This window comes from Electrophorus electricus, chromosome 25 (genome assembly GCF_041902795.1).
Source record: "Electrophorus electricus isolate QZ-2024a chromosome 25, ASM4190279v1, whole genome shotgun sequence".
Lineage (NCBI taxonomy): Eukaryota > Metazoa > Chordata > Actinopteri > Gymnotiformes > Gymnotidae > Electrophorus > Electrophorus electricus.
In genome coordinates, this window is record NC_137521.1 from 10,064,082 (window position 1) to 10,083,872 (window position 19,791).

General features: G+C 47.4%; 1 protein-coding gene across 2 annotated transcripts in view; it reads right to left on the reverse strand.

Annotated features, from left to right (window-relative positions):
- Positions 1 to 2,384: 2,384 nt before the first annotated feature.
- plxna3 (plexin A3) overlaps positions 2,385 to 19,791 on the reverse strand; it is a 108,202-nt gene continuing 90,795 nt past the window's right edge. The window contains exons 19-32 of one of the 2 annotated variants that reach the window (XM_035521821.2): positions 19,601 to 19,744; positions 16,971 to 17,205; positions 15,913 to 16,055; positions 14,989 to 15,245; positions 14,838 to 14,904; positions 13,146 to 13,292; positions 10,609 to 10,768; positions 10,180 to 10,283; positions 9,997 to 10,093; positions 9,321 to 9,511; positions 8,216 to 8,385; positions 7,866 to 8,078; positions 7,333 to 7,483; positions 2,385 to 6,771 (exon numbers count right to left, since the gene is read on the reverse strand). In XM_035521821.2, coding sequence (XP_035377714.1) covers positions 6,676 to 6,771; positions 7,333 to 7,483; positions 7,866 to 8,078; positions 8,216 to 8,385; positions 9,321 to 9,511; positions 9,997 to 10,093; positions 10,180 to 10,283; positions 10,609 to 10,768; positions 13,146 to 13,292; positions 14,838 to 14,904; positions 14,989 to 15,245; positions 15,913 to 16,055; positions 16,971 to 17,205; positions 19,601 to 19,744 — 2,175 coding nt within the window. In that variant the 3' untranslated portion in view covers positions 2,385 to 6,675. Of the gene's footprint in view, positions 6,772 to 7,332; positions 7,484 to 7,865; positions 8,079 to 8,215; positions 8,386 to 9,320; positions 9,512 to 9,996; positions 10,094 to 10,179; positions 10,284 to 10,608; positions 10,769 to 13,145; positions 13,293 to 14,837; positions 14,905 to 14,988; positions 15,246 to 15,912; positions 16,056 to 16,970; positions 17,206 to 19,600; positions 19,745 to 19,791 lie in introns of those variants that run through there. The other variant, XM_035521822.2, reaches the window with a different exon arrangement.

Genomic DNA, 19,791 nt, shown 5'->3' on the forward strand with positions numbered 1-19,791 from the left:
TTCCACTGAGCTTTGGCATGCGCCATGTACACTGAGCAGGCGGGACACATGGTGACAAAGTCTGACAGTTAGCTCCGCCCTTAGGCTGCTCAACACACCTGTACCAGGTAAACAAGACCTGCATAGTGAACGAATACACAAGATTAACATGTGGGCAGCCTTGGAGGCCTGGGTTAAGAACTTCAGATAGCAATATGGATATATTATGCTTAGAGTACTGGGAGGAGCCAACTGACTTTGTATCCATTTTCTTCTAGATTTCTTGTTGTGCTGTCAAATACTTAGCGAAGGATTTACCCTTTTCTGGAGCTGCGTCAGTAGAAGCATTCACACAGAGCTTAGGAGGCAATCAGCTTCTGCAGGGTTTGTAATCGCCGACTCTCTTACTGTGCTTTTAGCCCAAGCAACACTCTGCTCTCCTGCGCAGCTGAAGTCAGTCAATACTGGAAAATGTCAGCTCTTCTTGCATCCCACTTAAATCGGAGGACTTACCGGGTGACTCACTGCCGTGGTGTAGGTGTTTGGTAGGCAGTGTGTCTAGTCACTTCCCACTTTGTCGGCACACACAGTCCTTATCCTCCAGGTTTGGGAGAGCCAGACTAACGAGTGCCCCTCCCTGCTTAGAAGGCATTAGTTATTTATAGGCCCCCACACCCCCAGAGGCGGCCTGCCTTTTGCCTGCTTGTATTCCTCTCCACGAAGGGTTTCTAAGCATCTGTATGGTTCAGCCCCTTCAGATGTTATACCTCTCTGTCTCATAAATATTTATGGTGCTTCCATCACTGCTTCCTCCCCAAAAACGGAGAGAGAGAACGCACAAACTCCTGTAGGTTCGTGAGCAAATCACGGACTATATTCATTCCACAAATACATACATACACATTTCCCTATTGTAAGATGATGTTGTGATATGTTGTTTATGGAATCAGACCCAGTAATGGTGCATGCTTCCAAGTGCTTTATGTACTGAGTTACTCTTGCCTTATGCGGAGTGATTTGGTTTTATATATATAAAAAAAAGCTCTAACAGCCTTTTTTTCTGAGAATTGGCCATTAAGTAGAAAAAAGCTTGTCAGACAATTTCATTCACAATGTTAAGAGCAAAATACAGTAATTTGATGTTGCTTTGAACAGTAGCAGGCCTTCTCTTGTATTCATACCAAATCAGAGTGATCAAAGGCTTTTACAGAGCGGGCGGGCGCTTCTCAATAAGACCCATCAGTGCTGGTCGGGAAGTGCCGCTCTGACGCAGCCCGTCCTGCAGGTTGTGGCCAACTACCTCGCTACCCTAAGAAGAAAACTGGTCCGAAATCAAATCTTAAACATGAAATGTCACTGGATGAACATGAAGAACATGTTCACTTAAGGTCAGGCAGAAAAATGCTACTGACAAATAATTCTCGATTTGAAAGAAGTTCTTTAAGAAACTACTTAAGTAAAACTAGAAAGGAACTTTTGTGGGCTTGTGTTGGTTGCTTTTACAGCCTGGTGCAGGACCTGTGAATAATACAAAAAAGAGGCTACTGCCTATTTGCAAAACTGCTTACCAACATTGCATTACCGGGTGCATTCTTACTAATAAATGGTCTAAATACCTGGACACAGTTTCAAGAAAAGCACCAGAGTGAAAACACTGGAGTGCAAAGAAAATTTTCTGTTGAACCAAATGATTTTGTCATTTAAAAGTACAAAGTACAAATCCCAGTTTACTGGGACCTCAAAACACAGCCAGTTCTCCCTGGTCTCTCTGTCTGTGCAGCTTGGCGCTGTATCTCTTACCTAAACATTTTCAATTTTGTCTGTTGTCCAGAGAGAAAACTGCCAGAGCTGGATAAACCCACGAGTTCAGTTTACACCACATAAACACTCCACCACTTAATTCAACACTAGTTATGTTACAGTCCTAATGAAGTGGGAAATACGAGGACGCTTTTATGTTGGAATTAGAGCAGTTGGAGGCGGGGCTGAGGCAGGCCTCCGCCAGACGCGGAGGACTCCGGCCTAAGATGTCCCCGGAGACTCTGGCGTCTCGTTCTCTTATCTCATACAGCCCGCACCACAGGCTGTTAGGAGACACTGGCCCATACTTGTGGGCCTCTGAAAAACGCAGCTGTTTAATGCAGGATTAGGCTGCATGATTGTTTTGTGGTTCTGCAGTAAAAATGTGTAATTGTTTTAAAATCTTGCTGAAGTAGAACACTGAGGTGCTTTCTCTTTCACTGTGACTAAGGAAGGCTAGAATGTACATGTTGTTTGTTTTTCGCCTGATCTCATGTGCCATTTTTCACTGAGTCACTTGTCTTTATTTGAATGAAAACATCAATCTGTTGAGAGAAAATAGTAATTGCAGATGATAACATATACAAAGAAACATTCAGGAAATATACAGCATCATCCACATACCTTTTAATTAGCAAAACAAAACAAAACAAACAAACAAACAAAAAACCCCAAAACACCATGCTTGTCCTTTGAACATTAAGTTAGAATCCAATTTTTCAAAAACCTTGCGGACTGAGTAAAAAAAAGTGCAAATATATACAAAACACTTCATTGCAGCCAGCGTTTTAACGGACTCGTTTGTACAATTCCTTCAAACTGATTAAGAAAAGAAAAAATATAAAATAAATGAAAAACTAAAGCAAACAAAATAATTTAAAAGAAAACATTCTGAAACAATAATTATACAAAATATATTTATATATTTATATAGAATTAAGGACTTGGCAAAGCAGTCATCCATTATTCAATCAGTCAATCAATCAGACAATCAATCAATCAGCCAGTAAGACACAAAGCTACTTCCTCTCCAGACACATTGTTAATAAACTCCATATATCTTTGAAACTGTAAACAAGTCTGTTACAATATAATTGATTAAAACATTTTGGGATAAACAGACAAAACAGACAAATAAATTATAATTAATTCATCAGAGACAAAATGTCTATCTTTTTTTTATTTTTTATAACTAGAACACTGACTGAAATGTAGTTATGGATCAAAAACAGACATTTCTTCTACCGATTCTACTGAAAAACACCACAAATTTTCTTTTCCCCACTCATTCCTCTCTTCCTGACAAGTACAGGTGCTTTTAATAGTATGCTGTTTTATCACTTTACAGACTAAGCATCTCAGAAGGGCTCCGAGTTCTGCAGTAGAAACGAAACAGGCGACTTCTGATCATATGGCTATCAGCCGAGGCATACTTAACGAGGATCTCATCATAAAATAAGAACTAAACAATAAGAAACAGATTTCTTACAGGCAGTGCGTATGCGACCCCTATTCCCGACAGTATGTTTGGCTTTACTCACAGTTAAGAAAATCAGATGTAAACCTTGGTGCGGTTTCAACCATGAGGTGCTAAATCAAAATTCAACCGTTCATATATATTTATATATATATATATATATATATATATATTTATATATATAGCCATTCATTTATTTATTTATTTACTTATTATGTATTCATTTATTTATTTTTGGTGTAGATTTATGATTCGTTGAATTGGTTTTGGAGTGTGTGGATGCTTGCTGTACCCGTGCTGCTGTGTTGACGAACAGAGTCTCCCGTTGCTGGGCCCAGATTCCCCACACACACAAACTGACCTGCTCTTGCTCTCCATCTCACAAGCAACAACAAGCAGCAGTTCAACTGGATCCTCCTCCATCAACATCCTGCAACATTTGAAATGTTAACGAGCGCCGCGTTCCGTTCTAAACCTCTTGCCCTCAGAATTCCACGATGTTGGGAAATGGGATTCAGTGCCTTCGGCTACACTGAAGCACACCTTCTGACGCCGGGCGGGACGTAGCAGAAGGAGACTTACGTGGATGTTTTAGTGCAGTTCTATGTACATGCTGATTTATACCAGTGGCCTCAGTCAGGATGTCCTGACTTTAACGACCCATTCAGAATCATAGCTGTGTCATAAGTGGGAAATAAGAAAGCAGACATGGATGGCATTCAGTTAGCCTTTAAGGTACACAGTTACAAAGTCTGACATATCGCCACGCCGAGATTGTGTTCCACTGCGTTTTTGAAGGACCAGGGTCTGTAGGTAATTACTTCACGAAGATAACTTATAAAGGCTAATCATACAATTCAATTAGTATCAACTTCATAGCATCTGAAGGTTATTCCAATGGAAAAAAGGAAAAAAGGTTTTTCGAGAATATTTGAGGATTTCTAGGTCAATCACAGAACATACCAACCATTTTGGACTTCTTGTCCAAAGTGGTGGATGTCCTTGTGAATGTGCAGTCAAACTAAAGGCATAATTAATAGCACTCACACAAATTTGCCAACTGCCTGCAAGGACAATGCTCTAGACTTCAAATCCCAACTGCTATCCAGCCTGGAGAGATAACCCTTAATGTTTTTTTTCTAGGGCCCTGGCCATAAGAGTCTTAGAAAAATATTTTTGTATTGACAACCTTAGCACAGGCAAAACAGAAACAAGGTTTTTGCCAACACATCCTCAATTAACTGTACTGTACATATAACAGTGTACATTTTGTGTTGCGAAATAAATAACACAATAAATTATAAAGCACAATAAATACTCAATCAAAAAGGGCAGAATTCAGAACCATGTACCAAAAAAGAACTAAAAACAATCTGAATCTACTGTCCAATTTACTTACTGCCACTTCTTTCCAGAGTGTTAAACAACAGTTTCCTGTTGACTTCTGCTGCCATGGCAACGGAGAGAGATATTACTGTTGTGGAAAAGAGGCAACTTGCCTCAGATAGAGGACAGATGACTTAAGGCCATGATGTTTGTGAAATACATACAGATTTAACACAATCTTCGTTTAGCTCAAGTTTGAAGCTCAGAGAAGGATTCGTGACTGTTCAAAGGGATGACTAAGGAGCTCTGAAATGACCATGGGGAGAAATATTAGCAGCTCACGTCTGTTCACATCCGAATCTCATTCTGAAACTCCACCTGCCTGTTAAATCGGTCATATAGGACAATCAGAGTGGGATGCCGTTTCCCTATTGTGCTTGGTGTTCCATTACATACTGCACATTTGATTTTGAAAAGTGTGATTTTAAGGTACACAGAAGGAACGAAAAGGGAGGATATTTCTGTGATCAAACACAACTAATGTGAGTCTTGGTGAATTTAGTGTTTGTGGTGGCACATTTGATCATGCAGGGAAATTTTACTCATGGCTTGCATTTCTGAACTTGACTTATTGCTCTTGATGGATGGAGCTGTTATATCAGGATGCTTAATATCAAGCACAACACTCCATCCGTCCTCTTACACGAACCAGGAGGGGGCCACAAATCTGAGCTACACTCCGACCCTCACAGGAACACAGTGGTATACAAAAGCAGACACCAGAGACCAAGGTGGGTCTCAAGAAAAAAAACAAAACAAAACCAAAAAAGGGAACTCATTAGGCTGGAATGGCCCGGTCTGAGGCCACAGTACATCTGGGGCTCAGCTTTTTGAGTCCAGATGCAACATAAAAAGCCTAAACTTTCAAGGATGTTGATCCTCACTGCTTCATACAACCAGGCCTGTTTGGCCCCAGGTTCACAAGAAAAGAGAAAAAGAAAAAAGGCTCTTTTTTAAGGGGTGGGGCTGAGTGGTGTTGGTGTTGGGGGTTCTATGGTGATTTTTTGAGACGAAGATAGTGGCTCCTGTTCCCTCCCCGACCCCAACACTCCCCGCTCGGCACAGTTCCTCTGAAGAGGCCTCTGGGATGACTGGGCCGTGTTTTAGATGTGTTTCTTCAGGTCATGCCCCTCATTACCAAACTCGAAGACTGAGTTTCGCTTCCCCCCACAGCAACGGTCCTCAGACCATGGAGTCTCTCCGAGAGTCTGCCAATCACGTCGTATCGTTGTTGTTTTTTTTTAAGCATTACTAAGGTTACCACGTCGCCTTCCTCCACCTCCATGGCACTAGCTTCAGAATTTAGTATGGTTTCCAAGGCAACGGCGCATGTGCCTTTCTTGTTGGAATGTATCTCAGTGATCCACAGTTTTCCGCGTCCAAAAGTTTTTCGGCAGTTTGCCATTATATGAGTGGCTTTGAACAGGCCAGAAAGCAGAGGAGAGGAGAGGAGAGGGAGAGAGAGAGACAGAGACAGAGACAGAGAGAGAGAGAGAGAAAGAGAGAGAGAGAGAAAGAGGAGAGGAGAGAGAGAGAGGGAGAGAGAGAGCGCGACAGAGAGCGAGAAAGAGGAGAGGAGAGGCAAGAGAAAGAGAGAGGAGAGGAGAGAGAGAGAGAGAGAGATGAATCCACAGTTATACAGAGAAAGACAAAGAAAGGAAATGAAAAAAAGAGAGAAAAGACAGATATTTAGACAGATAAAGTATGAGAGGGTGGGAGGCCTCTTGGTCAAGGCAGATCCAGATGACAGTAGAGAACGTGTTGGCCATAAGGGTCCTGGACCAGAGAAATATTGGGCTTTGTGTGCTGTGCTGTGGTTCCGTAAGGTTTGATTGTCCAGTGCCTAACCACTTTTCTTCCAAGCACAAACTGTGATCCTTGCAGTAGTGGTCAGTTTCCTCAGAGCCGTTCAGCCAACCCTCCCCTCTCTAACCCCAATCTTCTCCCCTCCTCTCAGCCAACCCTCCCCTCTCTAACCCCAGTCTTCTCCCCTCCTCTCAGCCAACCCTCCCCTCTCTTCTCCTCCTGGACCATCAGCTGCTGCCTGACATCAGGTTAATGGCTTGTTCCAGTTTGTGTCTCAATTTGTGTTTACGGCAGTACCCGTCTCTGTCCAGAGCCGTCAAGATCTATACAGTGAAAGGAAGATGAGCGAGAGAGAGAGAGAGAGAGAGAGAGAGAGGGAAAGAGAGAGAGAGAGACAGAGAGAGAGAGAGAGAGAGAGAGAGAAAGAGAGAGGCCATTAGTTGATAGACATACACATACATGTTCTAATTCAATATTCTATAGTAAGCTTTCTAGCCACAGACCATTTGAAGAGGTTGAATAGAGCTCAGGATGAATATGAAGTCTAATCTCATAAGACATGGACATCAAAATGGACCCAATAATATTGAAATGGAATTTGCAATTCATGAACCTTAAGTAAATTTAACTGTCCACCAGCACCACAAGAATATCTGACAGAACAAACAAAAAGACCACATAACAAAATCTTGTTAAAATTCTCAGAAGATAATTAAGACTTTTGTTTTTCATAATAGAAGCTCACATCTACAGCTCCTTCCACATTTACACCAGCACACCTGAAGCCAAAACTAGCAAAAAGCAATGAAAGCTGATCCTAGATCTGTGTGAACCGGGTGCGGAGGATTACTGTGTGACTAGAGGAAGTTTGCTTCTGAACCCACCTCCTCTTTGTACTTGTTGATGTAAAAATAGAGCTCGTTGAGCGCGCTCAGTGTGTTGAACTCGCTACCATGGAGACGAGACTGCTCCACCAGATAGGCATCCATGTCTTGATCGCTGATACTGGGCATTTTGCTGATGTCTCTGTAGTACCTGCAACACACCCACCCACACAAACGCACCATCAATACGCTGCTTATCACCGCCAGTCAGTGTGAATTGACCAGCACGCAAAAATCAAACACAAGCTCATGCTGATTGCTTGATTTAAGAATCTGTTTACAAAGTCACCCAGTGGACACGAAGGGAAAACATGTCTAATGATGCCGACCATCTAGCGGTGGCCTCTTCAAGTAGTCAAACACTAGCTATGTCCCAAAGGGTCAAGGGTGAAATCACCCCATTGCAGTTAACCTCAACTTACTGCAGACTTTTGTAACTGGTTAATATGAGTTACTTCTGGAAAAAAGCTCCAAGCTAAATGCAAACAGTGGGCTTTATCATATGGACAGGGCACAAGGAACAGAGGACGCACCTCTCCACCCAGTTCTTGTAGTTGGGGATGTCTTTAGCGTACAGCAGCTTGTTGGAGGGCGAGTCCTTGCCCAGGCGGTGCTCCGAGGTGGAGCACGAGTCCATGAAGGTCTGGGCCACCACGGAGAGGCAGGCGTCCGTGATGCTGCTCTTATGGATGTCGAACACGAACTGGGGGTTCTTGATCACGTTCACCCAGAACCTCAAGGGCAGACTGGAGGGGGGACAGAGAGATCAGGACAAGAAACCAAAAAAAAGCACTGGAAAACACCACGCCATCCCACAAAAGCCCTGCACACGGCAGGGAGTCGGATGTGGGTACGCGGGAAGTGAAAGAGTACGCAGGCGCACCAGTTACTCTTCCACGTGTGGCGCACGTCGGGGTCGCTGATCTGCCTCTTGTCCGCCTGCTCGTCCAGGAAGTCAAACATGTACTTGATGGCGAGAGGGAGGGCACTACCGCGATGAGCCGTGCTGAACACCGTCTCAAACAGGTCGTCCACAAACTTCTGAAGAGTACCCTGTTCACACGGGACAACGTGCAGTGAGGTATTGTCACTCTACTCCATCCAGCATGCGCACACACAAGCACCTCAACGGAGATATTTTACTCTGTGCTTTTTGAAAGACATCCGTAAAGCGTACCAACAAACAGACAAACAATCCAAATCAACAGTTTTTGGTGGTGTGTTCTCTCCTGTCATTTTTCTCTACTTTGAAGAAGAGTTCACTCTCTAGGCATGGATTCCTTATGCTAATTAACACCACTCTCATTGGCCACCTCAGTGGGGGCGGGATGGTTTAAGAGCTCTGCAGTAAACTGAGGCGATTGCCGCAGAGTGGGGGTATTTGTTTGAGGCGGGGCATTCGCTTGACATGACATCACATCTTGCAATGGATAGAAACAGCTTGTAAAAGTGCATTTTTTTCTCTAGAAAGAGGAACGCGTTGAGACACAGTGACAAGTCGCGTATGTGTGGACTGGCAAGGAGAATGCAGTTTTGTTTACTATGCTTCCTTGAAGTTATCCTGCGCTCAGGAAGCAGACATCACACAAAATCGTTGCTCTCAACGGACAGTCTCAGGCAGGGTAAACATACCCGTGTGCTGAGTGTCTGCAGGTAGGTGCATTATTCACACGTAAGGCAGCACATTACAGCACCACGGCCCCAAATCAGCCTAGACACACAAACACACTGCTGCTCACTGCTCACCCTTTATGTGCTCGTAAACTCCAATCAGATTTGCTATTAGCTTTAAACACTGGCAAGAATAAATTCCAGCCAAGCTTGTTTTAAGCTTATCCACCCATCTCAGTTAGCCAGCCCTGGACTAGAGATTCCCAACAGACAGCATGTCGTCTGGGTCAGACTGTGTGCGTTCATGTTGATGCTCAGGCGCTTCGGCTGCTGCCGTTCCTGAACGGAGGATGATGGGTACGAAAGCAGCGGAGTACCTTTGTTGCCAGGAGACGGGTGAGGTAAATCTCAGACACCATCTTGCTGCCGCGGTCGCCCTCGCGCTGGTCGGCGTGCTCGTGGTTTTTCACCAGGTGCCAGAGCTTGGTGCCCGTCTCCTGGTCAGGGGTGATCATGGGCGCTCGAGAACGCAGGCTGTCTGGACTACTGGAGGTGCGCAGCAAACTTTCTGCTCGATCACATCACACACACACAAACACACACACAGAACCACACAGAGTAGCTGAGTGTTAGAAACAGAGAGCTGATCCAACAATAATGTAACAATAATCTAACAATAATTCTTAGTGAAGTCGAGTCAAAGTTTGGGTCCGGCAGATGTTCTGTCTAAAACCATCAGTCCAGACCTTTCAACAGTCCAGCTGTATATGAGACTGGTGGAAATCTTCTGGCTAGTGAGTGTGGGTAAGTGACGTGTCCTTTTGTTGTCTCAACAACACTCTTTGTTTGGATTGGACGGCTGGGGTTGAATGACCTTTAACACTTTTAAAATGTCCACTTCTTACAGAGGGGGAGAAACTGAGGCACTGATCTGACGCCACTTTGACTGGGTGCTTGACACAATGGCTTGAATGAAGGATTTAGGTAGAGGAAGCTGATCCTGAGTCAGTGAAGCTGCCTCAGACGTTGGGGTCAGAGAGAACCGGGGCTCACCGTATCTGCTGAGAGAGCGCGTGAACGTGAAGGAGTTGGCGATGTTATACGCAGACACCTGCTTCTGAACCAGAGCCACCACGGAGCCGTCTGTCACCTGCAGAGACGAAAGGGAGGGGAGAATCAGCACGCGACACGGCCGGCGTCTGTGTCTGTCCAAGAGGTGCCCTCGGGCGGCCTGACCTGGTAGTGTGCCAGCGTGTTCAGCCTCTTCCAGTCGCTTTCGATCTTCGTGGTGACGTCCTCGTCCTGGAGGATGACCCTGGTCAGTCGACCCTGTCGCCATTCTGTTGGAGAGACGAATGCACTCGATGAGAGCTACTGGCTCTCTGTTAGGCACAAAGCGACGGCACGTGAGAGAACCAAACACGAGAACCAGGTGGGCAAAATGAGAAGGTCCAGTAAAATAAACAGGCACCGCTTAATACCAATCCCGGACTACGAGATCCATCTTAACCATGGCGTTGGGATGATGAGAGAAAGCTAATCACCAATTACTGCTCATTTGCATAATACTAACTGAAGACCACAGAGGACTTTTTAATTACAGGACTAAACATTAATTTGTCATGTGTGTGTGTGTATAAAGTGTGCACGGTGCTGTGCTCATACCCAGGTCCATGTCGTCAGCCTGCGGTCTCTGGGAGTAGGGGATGCCTTTATACACCGCATCCAGGAGCTTATCTTTCCCCTGCGTCACCGTGTCACAGTTCAGGACCTTCACCGGGACCTCGGTCCCTGCCTCCCCCTCCGGTGGTATGCACATCAGAGTCTGAGAGGGAAGGGATCAAAAGATGCGGTTGGTGGGGGGGGATCAAACACATTATGACAAGTGAGAACGTGCCTAGAGAAACGCGTCTGTCCCCTTTACCCTCACGAACCACTGCACAGCCACGCACTCTATCTGGAAGGTGAGGGCCGGTCGGGACAAAGGCGTGTGTCCAGGTGTCGAACGTTCCCACTGGAGGGTGGCGGTGTCTCAATAGATCCAGAGAGCTGTTCCTCCATGCCCTGTCAGCCTTTTCCTAATCTAGCCATGCTTCCCGCTACAGCCTGACAGCAGCATAATCCCTGGGACTGGGACGTCACAGATGAGGACCCTGCCTACCGCCATAGGCCACTGAAGATGTAGGGCGGCGATTTACCTCGACTCGAACAACGGGGAGAGTATCGACCGTAAATAAGCGTGTGTGGTCACGTGGCGCAGGCAGAACAGAGGTATGGAAACCAAACAGGACAGAAAGGCCTTTCACTCTCTCAGTCTGACCCTTACCTGTTATACACGCAGTAAACCAAGATTGCAAGTACATAAAGGACCTGTGGTACCCCTCCTGGGCCCTAGCATTAGCTCATTAGCTACTTCATGGCCTCAACTGTGCACTCCTGTGGCCTCATCGCTCCTTTAGTATATGCAGGGAGCCAGTGACCTGTCTCGCAGGCAACACGCCAGTAGCTGCGGCTTACAAGTGCCTTGATGTATCTGCATGCTAATAGTGTTTGGGTAGTGAACTGTGGTGTCTGTAGACATATGTGAAGGTCACAGGTGCTAATCAGGCCACAGAATAAAATGGCCCCACTCTCTACACAGCAGCATCTGCAGCTATGACCCCGTACTGATCGCTAAAGGCAGCTTGTTTTTGGGACCTCGCTTAACACACACACACACACACACACACACACACACACACACACACACACACACACACACAGTGGATGTGTTTAAAACTCAATTACACAGCATGTCATGGTATCCACAGAAAGAGATATTTCATTAAAAAAAAAAAAAAAATTCTACAGTGAGCTTTAAGTACACCCACACACAGAAGTACATATCTGAAGCAGATCTCAATAACATATCACTGAGTTTACTCCAGAGATGTTTGTGCTCCAACTTGAATATGAATAAAGAAAATCTCAAAGATCTTAGTTACTAGGCAAACTACACTTCACTCTGCCCTCGTGACAATAACCACATACGATGCATCACTCTAACTGCTGATCTGTGGTACTGTGAGCAGGTGCTGTCCTACGGACCTTGACCTTTCCTTGACCTTTCCTGCTGGCTCCCGAGGAGAGGGTCTCAAGCCAGTCCAACGGCTCAGGCTTGCGCCTGGCTGCATTCATTATCGAATCCTATAAGCTGATCCAGACCGAGCAGGCAGCCATCAACTGGTCAGTGCTGAAAAAATGGACCCTAGCAGAACCAGGCTCGTTTACTTACCGCACACTACGCCAGACACCCACGTTCTCTCCATCTCTCTCTCTCTCTCTCTCTCTCTTACTTCCCCTCCCTCTTTTGAGAGACATTTCTGGGTTTGCATGAAGACTCTTTGCCTCGGGTGACTTTTCATGTGTGAAAATTGTGTGTATTTAAATGCATTTAAGTTCAGTGCTTCCTGTCATGCCTGGTTGTTTAGTCTTTGATTACTGGCCTTGAGCTTTGACTGTTAGAGGGAGACACGGCTGGAAACACTGTGTGTCTTTTGTCTGAGGAGGACGTTTCTTCAGAACTTGTAGCATGTAACAGTGATAAACATAACGAGATGTTGGTCATGTCACATTCCAGGGACATGGGGCATGGATGTGGTGGGATGGTAGTGTGTAAGGCTGGGTGGAGTGGAGGTGTGTGTGGTGGAGTGGGGTGTGGGGTGGAGTGGAGGTGTGTGGGGTGGAGTGGAGGTGTGTGGGGTGGAGTGGAGGTATGTGAGGTGGAGTGGAGGTGTGTAAAGTGGAGTTGAGGTGTGAGGTGGAGTGGAGGTGTGTGGGGTGGAGTGGAGGTGTGTGAGGTGGAGTGGAGGTGTGAGGTGGTATGGAGGTGTGTGGGGTGGAGTAGGGGTGTGTGACTATACATTCCAGAAGCAGATGAGTCTGCCCAGAGTGAATGTTTGGATAACCTTCCAACTCCAGTCCCCTCAACGTCAAAGGCCGCACAATGTACTGCACGTCCTGCTTGAAATTTCATTACTGGCTCCACGAACCATATGCTCTAATAACAGAACTGTAGAAAACAACTCATTCTTGGTTTGCTTGACTTGAGTATTTATCTACTGCACTGGAGTCAAACACCTGGCCACAGCGCTCGGCAGTGGAGCAGTGGGCTGTGGGCCGAAGGGAAACAGCAGAAGGATTGTGGGAATGCGGACGCTGACCAGCTGCTTGTAGTCGATCTGCTGGCGGATGAGCTTGTCCTCGCTGAGGGAGTAGCGTGCCTCTCCAGTGATGGTGTCTATGGGGCCTTTCTCCATCTGCTGCTTTATAGCACAGTAGAGCATGAAGAGGGGCTCACCAGCACACTCCTGCAGGACGAGAGAGGGAGAGGGAGAGAGAGAGAGACAGAATCACAATGAAACCTTATTAATCAATTCCAATATACAAACACACAAAGAGAGAGCAAGAGACAGAGAGCAAGAGAGACCTCAAGAAAGAGACAGTGTGAGAGAGAGACAGCGAGAGTGAGCAAGAGGGAAGAGAAAAGGTTGGTGGTTTGATCATCATCATCATCATCATCATCATCACCACAAACTCACTTCAGATACTCGAGGGCTCCGTTCTCACAAGCACCATCCACTGACAGCAATCAAATATGTAACTTTCATTTTAAACAATACAGTAAAATAAAACGACTTCATGCCCTTTAACAGTTTAAATGCAATAATTCTGTGATTGACGGACGTACGGGAAAAAATACCTTATGTGCCAGTTACATGTACAAAAAGTGAGTGAGTGAGAGAGAGAGAGAGTGAGTGAAAGAGAGGGGGGGGGAGAGAGTGGGCCTGATGATGAGAAAGAGGGACCACTGAATCCAGATGCCCAATCACATTCCTTTTTAGATGGCATTTGCAAGGAGTGAAGAACTCTCCAATTACCCACTTAAAAGCTATTGATGACTAAGCAGCAATACTGAGAGAAGGCTGTTATTTAGTCCTTAAGAAAGATCAGCTTGACATTATTAATTACAGCCTGACATCCTGATTCACACTCAGCTACACAGTGCGCACGAGAGAGAGTGAGAGAGAGAGAGAGAGAGAGAGAGAGAGAGAAAGAGAGAGAGAGAGAATGGGAGACAGAGAGAACATAAATGAAGTACTTGGGCAGAGGGCTTCCCTAATGAATACCTTCTTAAAGCACATCAGGAAACATATTTACAAAGTTTAGTTGGCTACACAAGCTTGTAGTCTTTGCTGGTCTCTGTTCTGTACAAAATCTCAATCACCCTGTATGACAGCAGCTGTAGAAACGTCGGCCTGACAGACATTGGTGTGAGCGCCGTTATTTTCGACATAGATGATTTTCTTTGGCGCGTGGTCGTTTCCCATGCAACACTCCAGAAGGCCAGCTCTCTGAGGAGTCCTGGTGGAAGACTGATGAATGGGGCAGGGCTATCACCATCAGGCCTTCAATAAGCTCATTGCAAGCATTTTGGAGTAATTACTCCAGAAGGCCACAGTAGTGGCCAAAAAAAAAAGCTTCCACATCTGTGCCGATGGGCCTTAAACGTGCCTGGCGGAATGCCAAGGCTGCATTCAGATGGGGCGTTCGCTTGCGTCCCTCGGCGGCTGTTTCGCTCAGAGGTCTGGGAGCGGCTAACAGGACATGGCATTGTCGGTGCACCTACCCGCCAGGGCCGTGGGTTTCTGGAGGCTGTGGCCCGAGCTGGATTTACGACCCGAGCTATTATGCGCGACCCACTATATTAGATGCATTAGAGCAGCCCCATCCATGCTCGCACATCAAACAGGGAGGGAGAGCTAGACATCCAAGAACGTTTGGACAGCTTGGCAGATGAAAGCAGGTTTGAAGGTGACAGAGCATTTCTAAGAAAGTCAGTCAGCATGGCCCACCTTGAGGAAGCGATGGAGGAGAAAGGTGAACCAGTTGGTGAGCATCTTCTCTGCCACCGACTCGGTCCTGCAAGAGGGAGACAGCGGGGTAAGGAGCGCCCTAACACAGCGTTTCCGTAAAGTCCTCCGTGGTGGAGTGGTGGAAGCCTACCGGCGGAGCAGCAGTTTGGGGTGGTTGCGGTTCTCCAGGTTCTTCTCAATGAGGTCGGCCAGGAGCTGTTTGAGCACCACGGTGGCATACTCCATCCTGCCCTGCAGCGCCGCCATTAGGAGGGAGGCCACGTTGCCGCGGTCGCGCATGGAAAATGACCTCTGCGCCTCCAGCGTGTGGATGAACGTCAGAAGGAACATCTTGTTGTGCAAAAGCTGGCTGAAGAGACGCAAGGCCTTCTCTACGTTAGCTGGAGACTGGAGAGAGAGAGAGAGAGGAAGAGCAAATGAGTGCAAAAACAATGAAAAGAATGAGAGGACAGGAAAGTGACAGAGTAGGGAGAGAGTAAACAGAATGAGGGAAAGAGATGTGAAGGCATATATGAAGAACATGATACTATGGCTCTGTAAAGTCAGTGGGCTAAAAGAAACAGCCGAGAACAATGGGAGAAGAAGCACACGCCATTTATCCCGCCCGGCTCCCGCAGACGCCCAGCCGCCGTCAAAACGCCATTGTTCAAGAACTTGTTCCTTCCTGCCGTCTACGTTCAAAACACGTCACAATACGACTGTTCTGCCGGGGCCTTGGCGTGCGCCCGAGGTTTTAATTAAAAACTGCGCAGAAAGTGGCGCGTTTGCTTGGAGGCGCAGCGGCGAGACAGTGCCGGTGCGATGCTCCTCCTCGGGGCATCCAGCAGCCCCCTCTACTCCCCTCTCTTCTCCTCCTGTGGCGGCGGGATTAAAAGAAGAAAGAGCTCCAAGTTCCTGCAACCTACTTACGGCACGGCTGATCGTCAGACAGCACTCGGGGAGAGATCGACAGACAGACAGACAGAGACAGACAGAGACAGACAGACAGATGGGCGGGCGGAGGAGAAGCGGCTGACTGCAGCAGATGAGCTATTCTCGAGTCGGGTCCTCTCACATCTAGCTCCTTGAGGACGGGGTGTTCCTCGATGCCGGGGAACATAACCCTCATGGTGTAGGTGCGGTATTCCAGGAAGGGGATCTTCACACCGTCCATGTCGTTGGTCAGCTCCTGGATGTCCGTCTGCAGTTCGGCGAAGGCTTAAGGAGAAGAGGTTCTCATCAGTTCAGGTTAACCAGCAATCCACAGAGGAAAGGCACACCAATTCCTTTTCTAGAAATCTGAGACCCCGGCCTTTGAATGAAACTTCCCAACCCAATAAATACACCCGTGATGATTTGAACCCTACACAATTCACTGGATTACAGACTTGGTAAATTCATCAAGCCCATGATTTTTCTCTGTCAGAATGAGGCATCAGTAAAAGTATCCCGAGATTAGCCGAGGAGGAAGTGCAGACTAGGCTTCCGCTTGTTTACATAAACACACCAGCAGCTCTGCCTAAGCTGCACAGCACATCCCTCTAAAGCCACCAATCAAATCAGCTTCAGAAGGTGGGGGACTAGGAGTTCAATGCTTCCGCAAAGACTGTCAATCCGTGAATCAACTTCAGACCTGCTACAGTTACACACAGACACACACACACACACACACACACACACACACACACACACACACTAAACAACAACTATCTGATATAAGACACGAAGAGCTGAAAAACACCGGAGAGAGAGCGAAGTAGGAACGTGAGTCGGCTAAAAGCCTCCTGCTCCCTTCGATAAAACCCCGTGGTGACGGAGTCTCAGGGCAGAAACCACAGCAGACGACGCTGATTACTGAGCAGCTGGGAGACCCCCAGAGGACCGCAGTCATGAACCGGCACACCCTTCCTCTGTGCACTCAAACGTGGGAGGCCAATCAAACAGTTTTCAACTCCCCATCATGCCCGGATAGCATTCCGAGGGTGATACGGTGACGATCAGACCCACGGAGACTTCCAACGAGAATCGGATTAGCCACCCTGGCTTCCTGCTTACGTGGCGCTCTGTCTACCTGACTCTTGGGTGGGCGGAGTTATGAGAGGAGGAGGATCCTGGTTTGGGTCATGCTCTCACCTTCCTTACATTCAAGCGCCACCCTGGACTCCAGGTTGTCCATCTGCAGCTGCAGGCGCTTGAGCGTGCGGTCCGCGTCCCTCGTCTTCCTCTTGTAGGCGATGAGCACGGCAATGATGGCAACCAGGAGGACGCCGCCTCCCGCCCCGATGCCAATGATGGCGGGCAGGGTCAGGGTGCTGTCCGAGTAGATGTGGAGCATGCCTGGCGAGTACTCCAAGCCTCCGACCAAAATCTACACAAACACACACACACACACACACAGATGCGCGCGCGCACACACACACACGCACACAGACAGAAATCATCATTTGTAGCTACAAACCTCTGAAGTCCTGCTACTGACGGCGTCTGCTAACGAGCCCTGGCCTCTGATTGGCTGAGGTAAGCGCACACATTGCTCCCTCAGAAGTAATCAGCTCCTAACTGTAAGAGATGTGTGTGAGAGGCTGCGGTCTCCCAGCTGGGCCCCGGAGGAGGAGAGGCCGGAACTCGTCTCCAGAGGGCTTGTTTCGGGCCACTTCACACAGCAACGCTCGCCGTACAACACACACACACACACACACACACACACACAATCGTCACCTCCATCCTGGGCTCTGCAGAGCTGCCCGTGAAGAATAACACCATGTTTAATGTAAGTCACGTGCTTTCTAACAGGAGGAGATCAAAAATGGATTGGGAATGACTGAGGGACTGAGGCGCTGGCTTTAGTTCGGAGGGGCAGGGGAACCGGCGAGTAGCATAACTGCATGATGATAAGAGCGAGGTTATTACTCTTCAGATAACCTACATTCTGCTGAGCGGCTTTCCCGCCTTCGGAGCATGGATGCGCCGGCAATTCCTCACGGGCCACAGCGATAACTAACCAGTGTGGCTTCTCCTAATAAATGCTCTTTGTGATCCAGCACAAATATTGCCCAGGAGCTGATTCCAGGAGTATTATATATTACCATAAGGAAGGCTGAAATGATAATAAAAAATATTTCATTATCACCCCCAAATATCTTATTTTAATACATCTTGCAGACAGCAAAACACCAGGTTGTGAAGAGTTCAGTTATTCTGTTGTCCAAAGGATATTGCTCAGTCACAACTACGGCAGTAGTTCCTCATCGGGGTCCGTCACTGAAAGAACAACTACTTCGGTGGGCTGAAAATGTTTCTTTGACATTCCTAAATTGCATTTGTATAGAACGCTGTGGTACAGGAGGTGGTTCCTTCAGCCATTGGCTTTTTATGCCCTTCAAAGCCAAAATGGCTAACCTCAGCCTCGGCACTGCGCCATCACAGCGTGGCACCCTCTGAGCGCGACGGCCTCAGAGGGGTACGGAGCGACGCAGATGCGAGCAGTGGGCGGAAGGTCCGGGATAGACGCTTAGCGCTGGAGTGTGCGGGACTCAGCCTTTTACCGCATCGCGCGCCAATTAAGCGCGGCGTCACACTGCCTCGCCTAACGAGGTTCACCTTTCCGCCGCTCCGCTGCGTGAATTATTGAGGACGGGGAGCAGGGGGGAACAAACGGGGGACCCGGAGAGCCGTCAATATGTGTCAGCTCATTAGCCGACTGATACCAGAGTGCTCGTGCCGTATGGCTTCCTCTCTCTCTCTCCTTATTCCTTTTCTCGCACTGCTCCTGCTCTCTTCTGCTCTCTCTCCATCCGAGTCTCCTCTCTTACCTCTCTCCCTATCGCTGTCTAACTCCGCCCCTCTGCCAGTGTTGAGGGAGGGGGAGGGGTAAGATGGGATTCATCCATTGGATAATAATCTCTTCTTTGATTCACACATGCCTCTCTTCTCCTCCTCCCCCCCCCCAACACATTGATCACATGCAGTTGAGTTTGAATGTTGTGCTAAATTAGCTGGGGAGATAAGAGCCAAGGTGGGGGGTAGGGTGTGTGTGTGTGTGTGTGTGTGTGTGTGTGTGTGTGTGTGTGTGTGTGTGTGTGTGTGTGTGTGATGGGGTGGGGAATTGATCTGTTTTAATGACACTGAGTGCCTGTAATTACCAGGACACCTGAGACCAGATACCGGCAAATATTTACACTCTGGAAACAGTAGCAAGCAAATATAAAAGCAGCTTTTTGAAAGCTGAAATGATATCCTGAGTTATGGAAGGTGAGAAGTGTTTTGCTTCTCCTTTGACCACACTCTCTCTCAGCCACTCATATTTCTCCCCTCTCTCCGGTCCCCTTTACACCCCGAGCTTGGCTTCTCAAGCGCATCCCAGTCTCGCGGCTGTAACAGCAGGTCTGGCTGCACATAGTCTAAGATCACAGCAAAAAACAGCTTGCATCAGCATGGCTCCGTAATCATAAGAAGAACTTAATGTACGACGAGACTCTCTCTGCAGATCTTTAGGTTTTGTGGATTAGCAACCGAGTAAAGAATGGCTTTGCGGCCAAGCCTGTAATGGGATTGATTAAGTGAGATGTATGGGGCTCGCGCTCCTGCAAACCAAACATTCAGCACTTCTGCTTGCTCCCAGCCACTCATCCATTTTCTGCCATATTTATTAGAGAACACACAATATAATAAAAGTGCATTCATAAATTCTGATACAGAGGCGGGTAAATCTGGAGAAGCAGGCAAGCGTTTGCTTGCGCTAACCAGCGGGAGAAAGGGCTCACCATGACTCGCTGCTCTCCCGTCAGGTCCGGTGAATCGCACAGCAGCTGAGACTCTGAGACAGTTAACAGACAAGGCGTTTCTCCAATCATCACGGAGTAATTTAGGCGGGCGTTGCCAGGGGCGGGAGGGATGAGGTTTTTGCCCTGAAAGCATAAACAATGCCAGCAGGGGGTGTTTATGGTTAATCCCA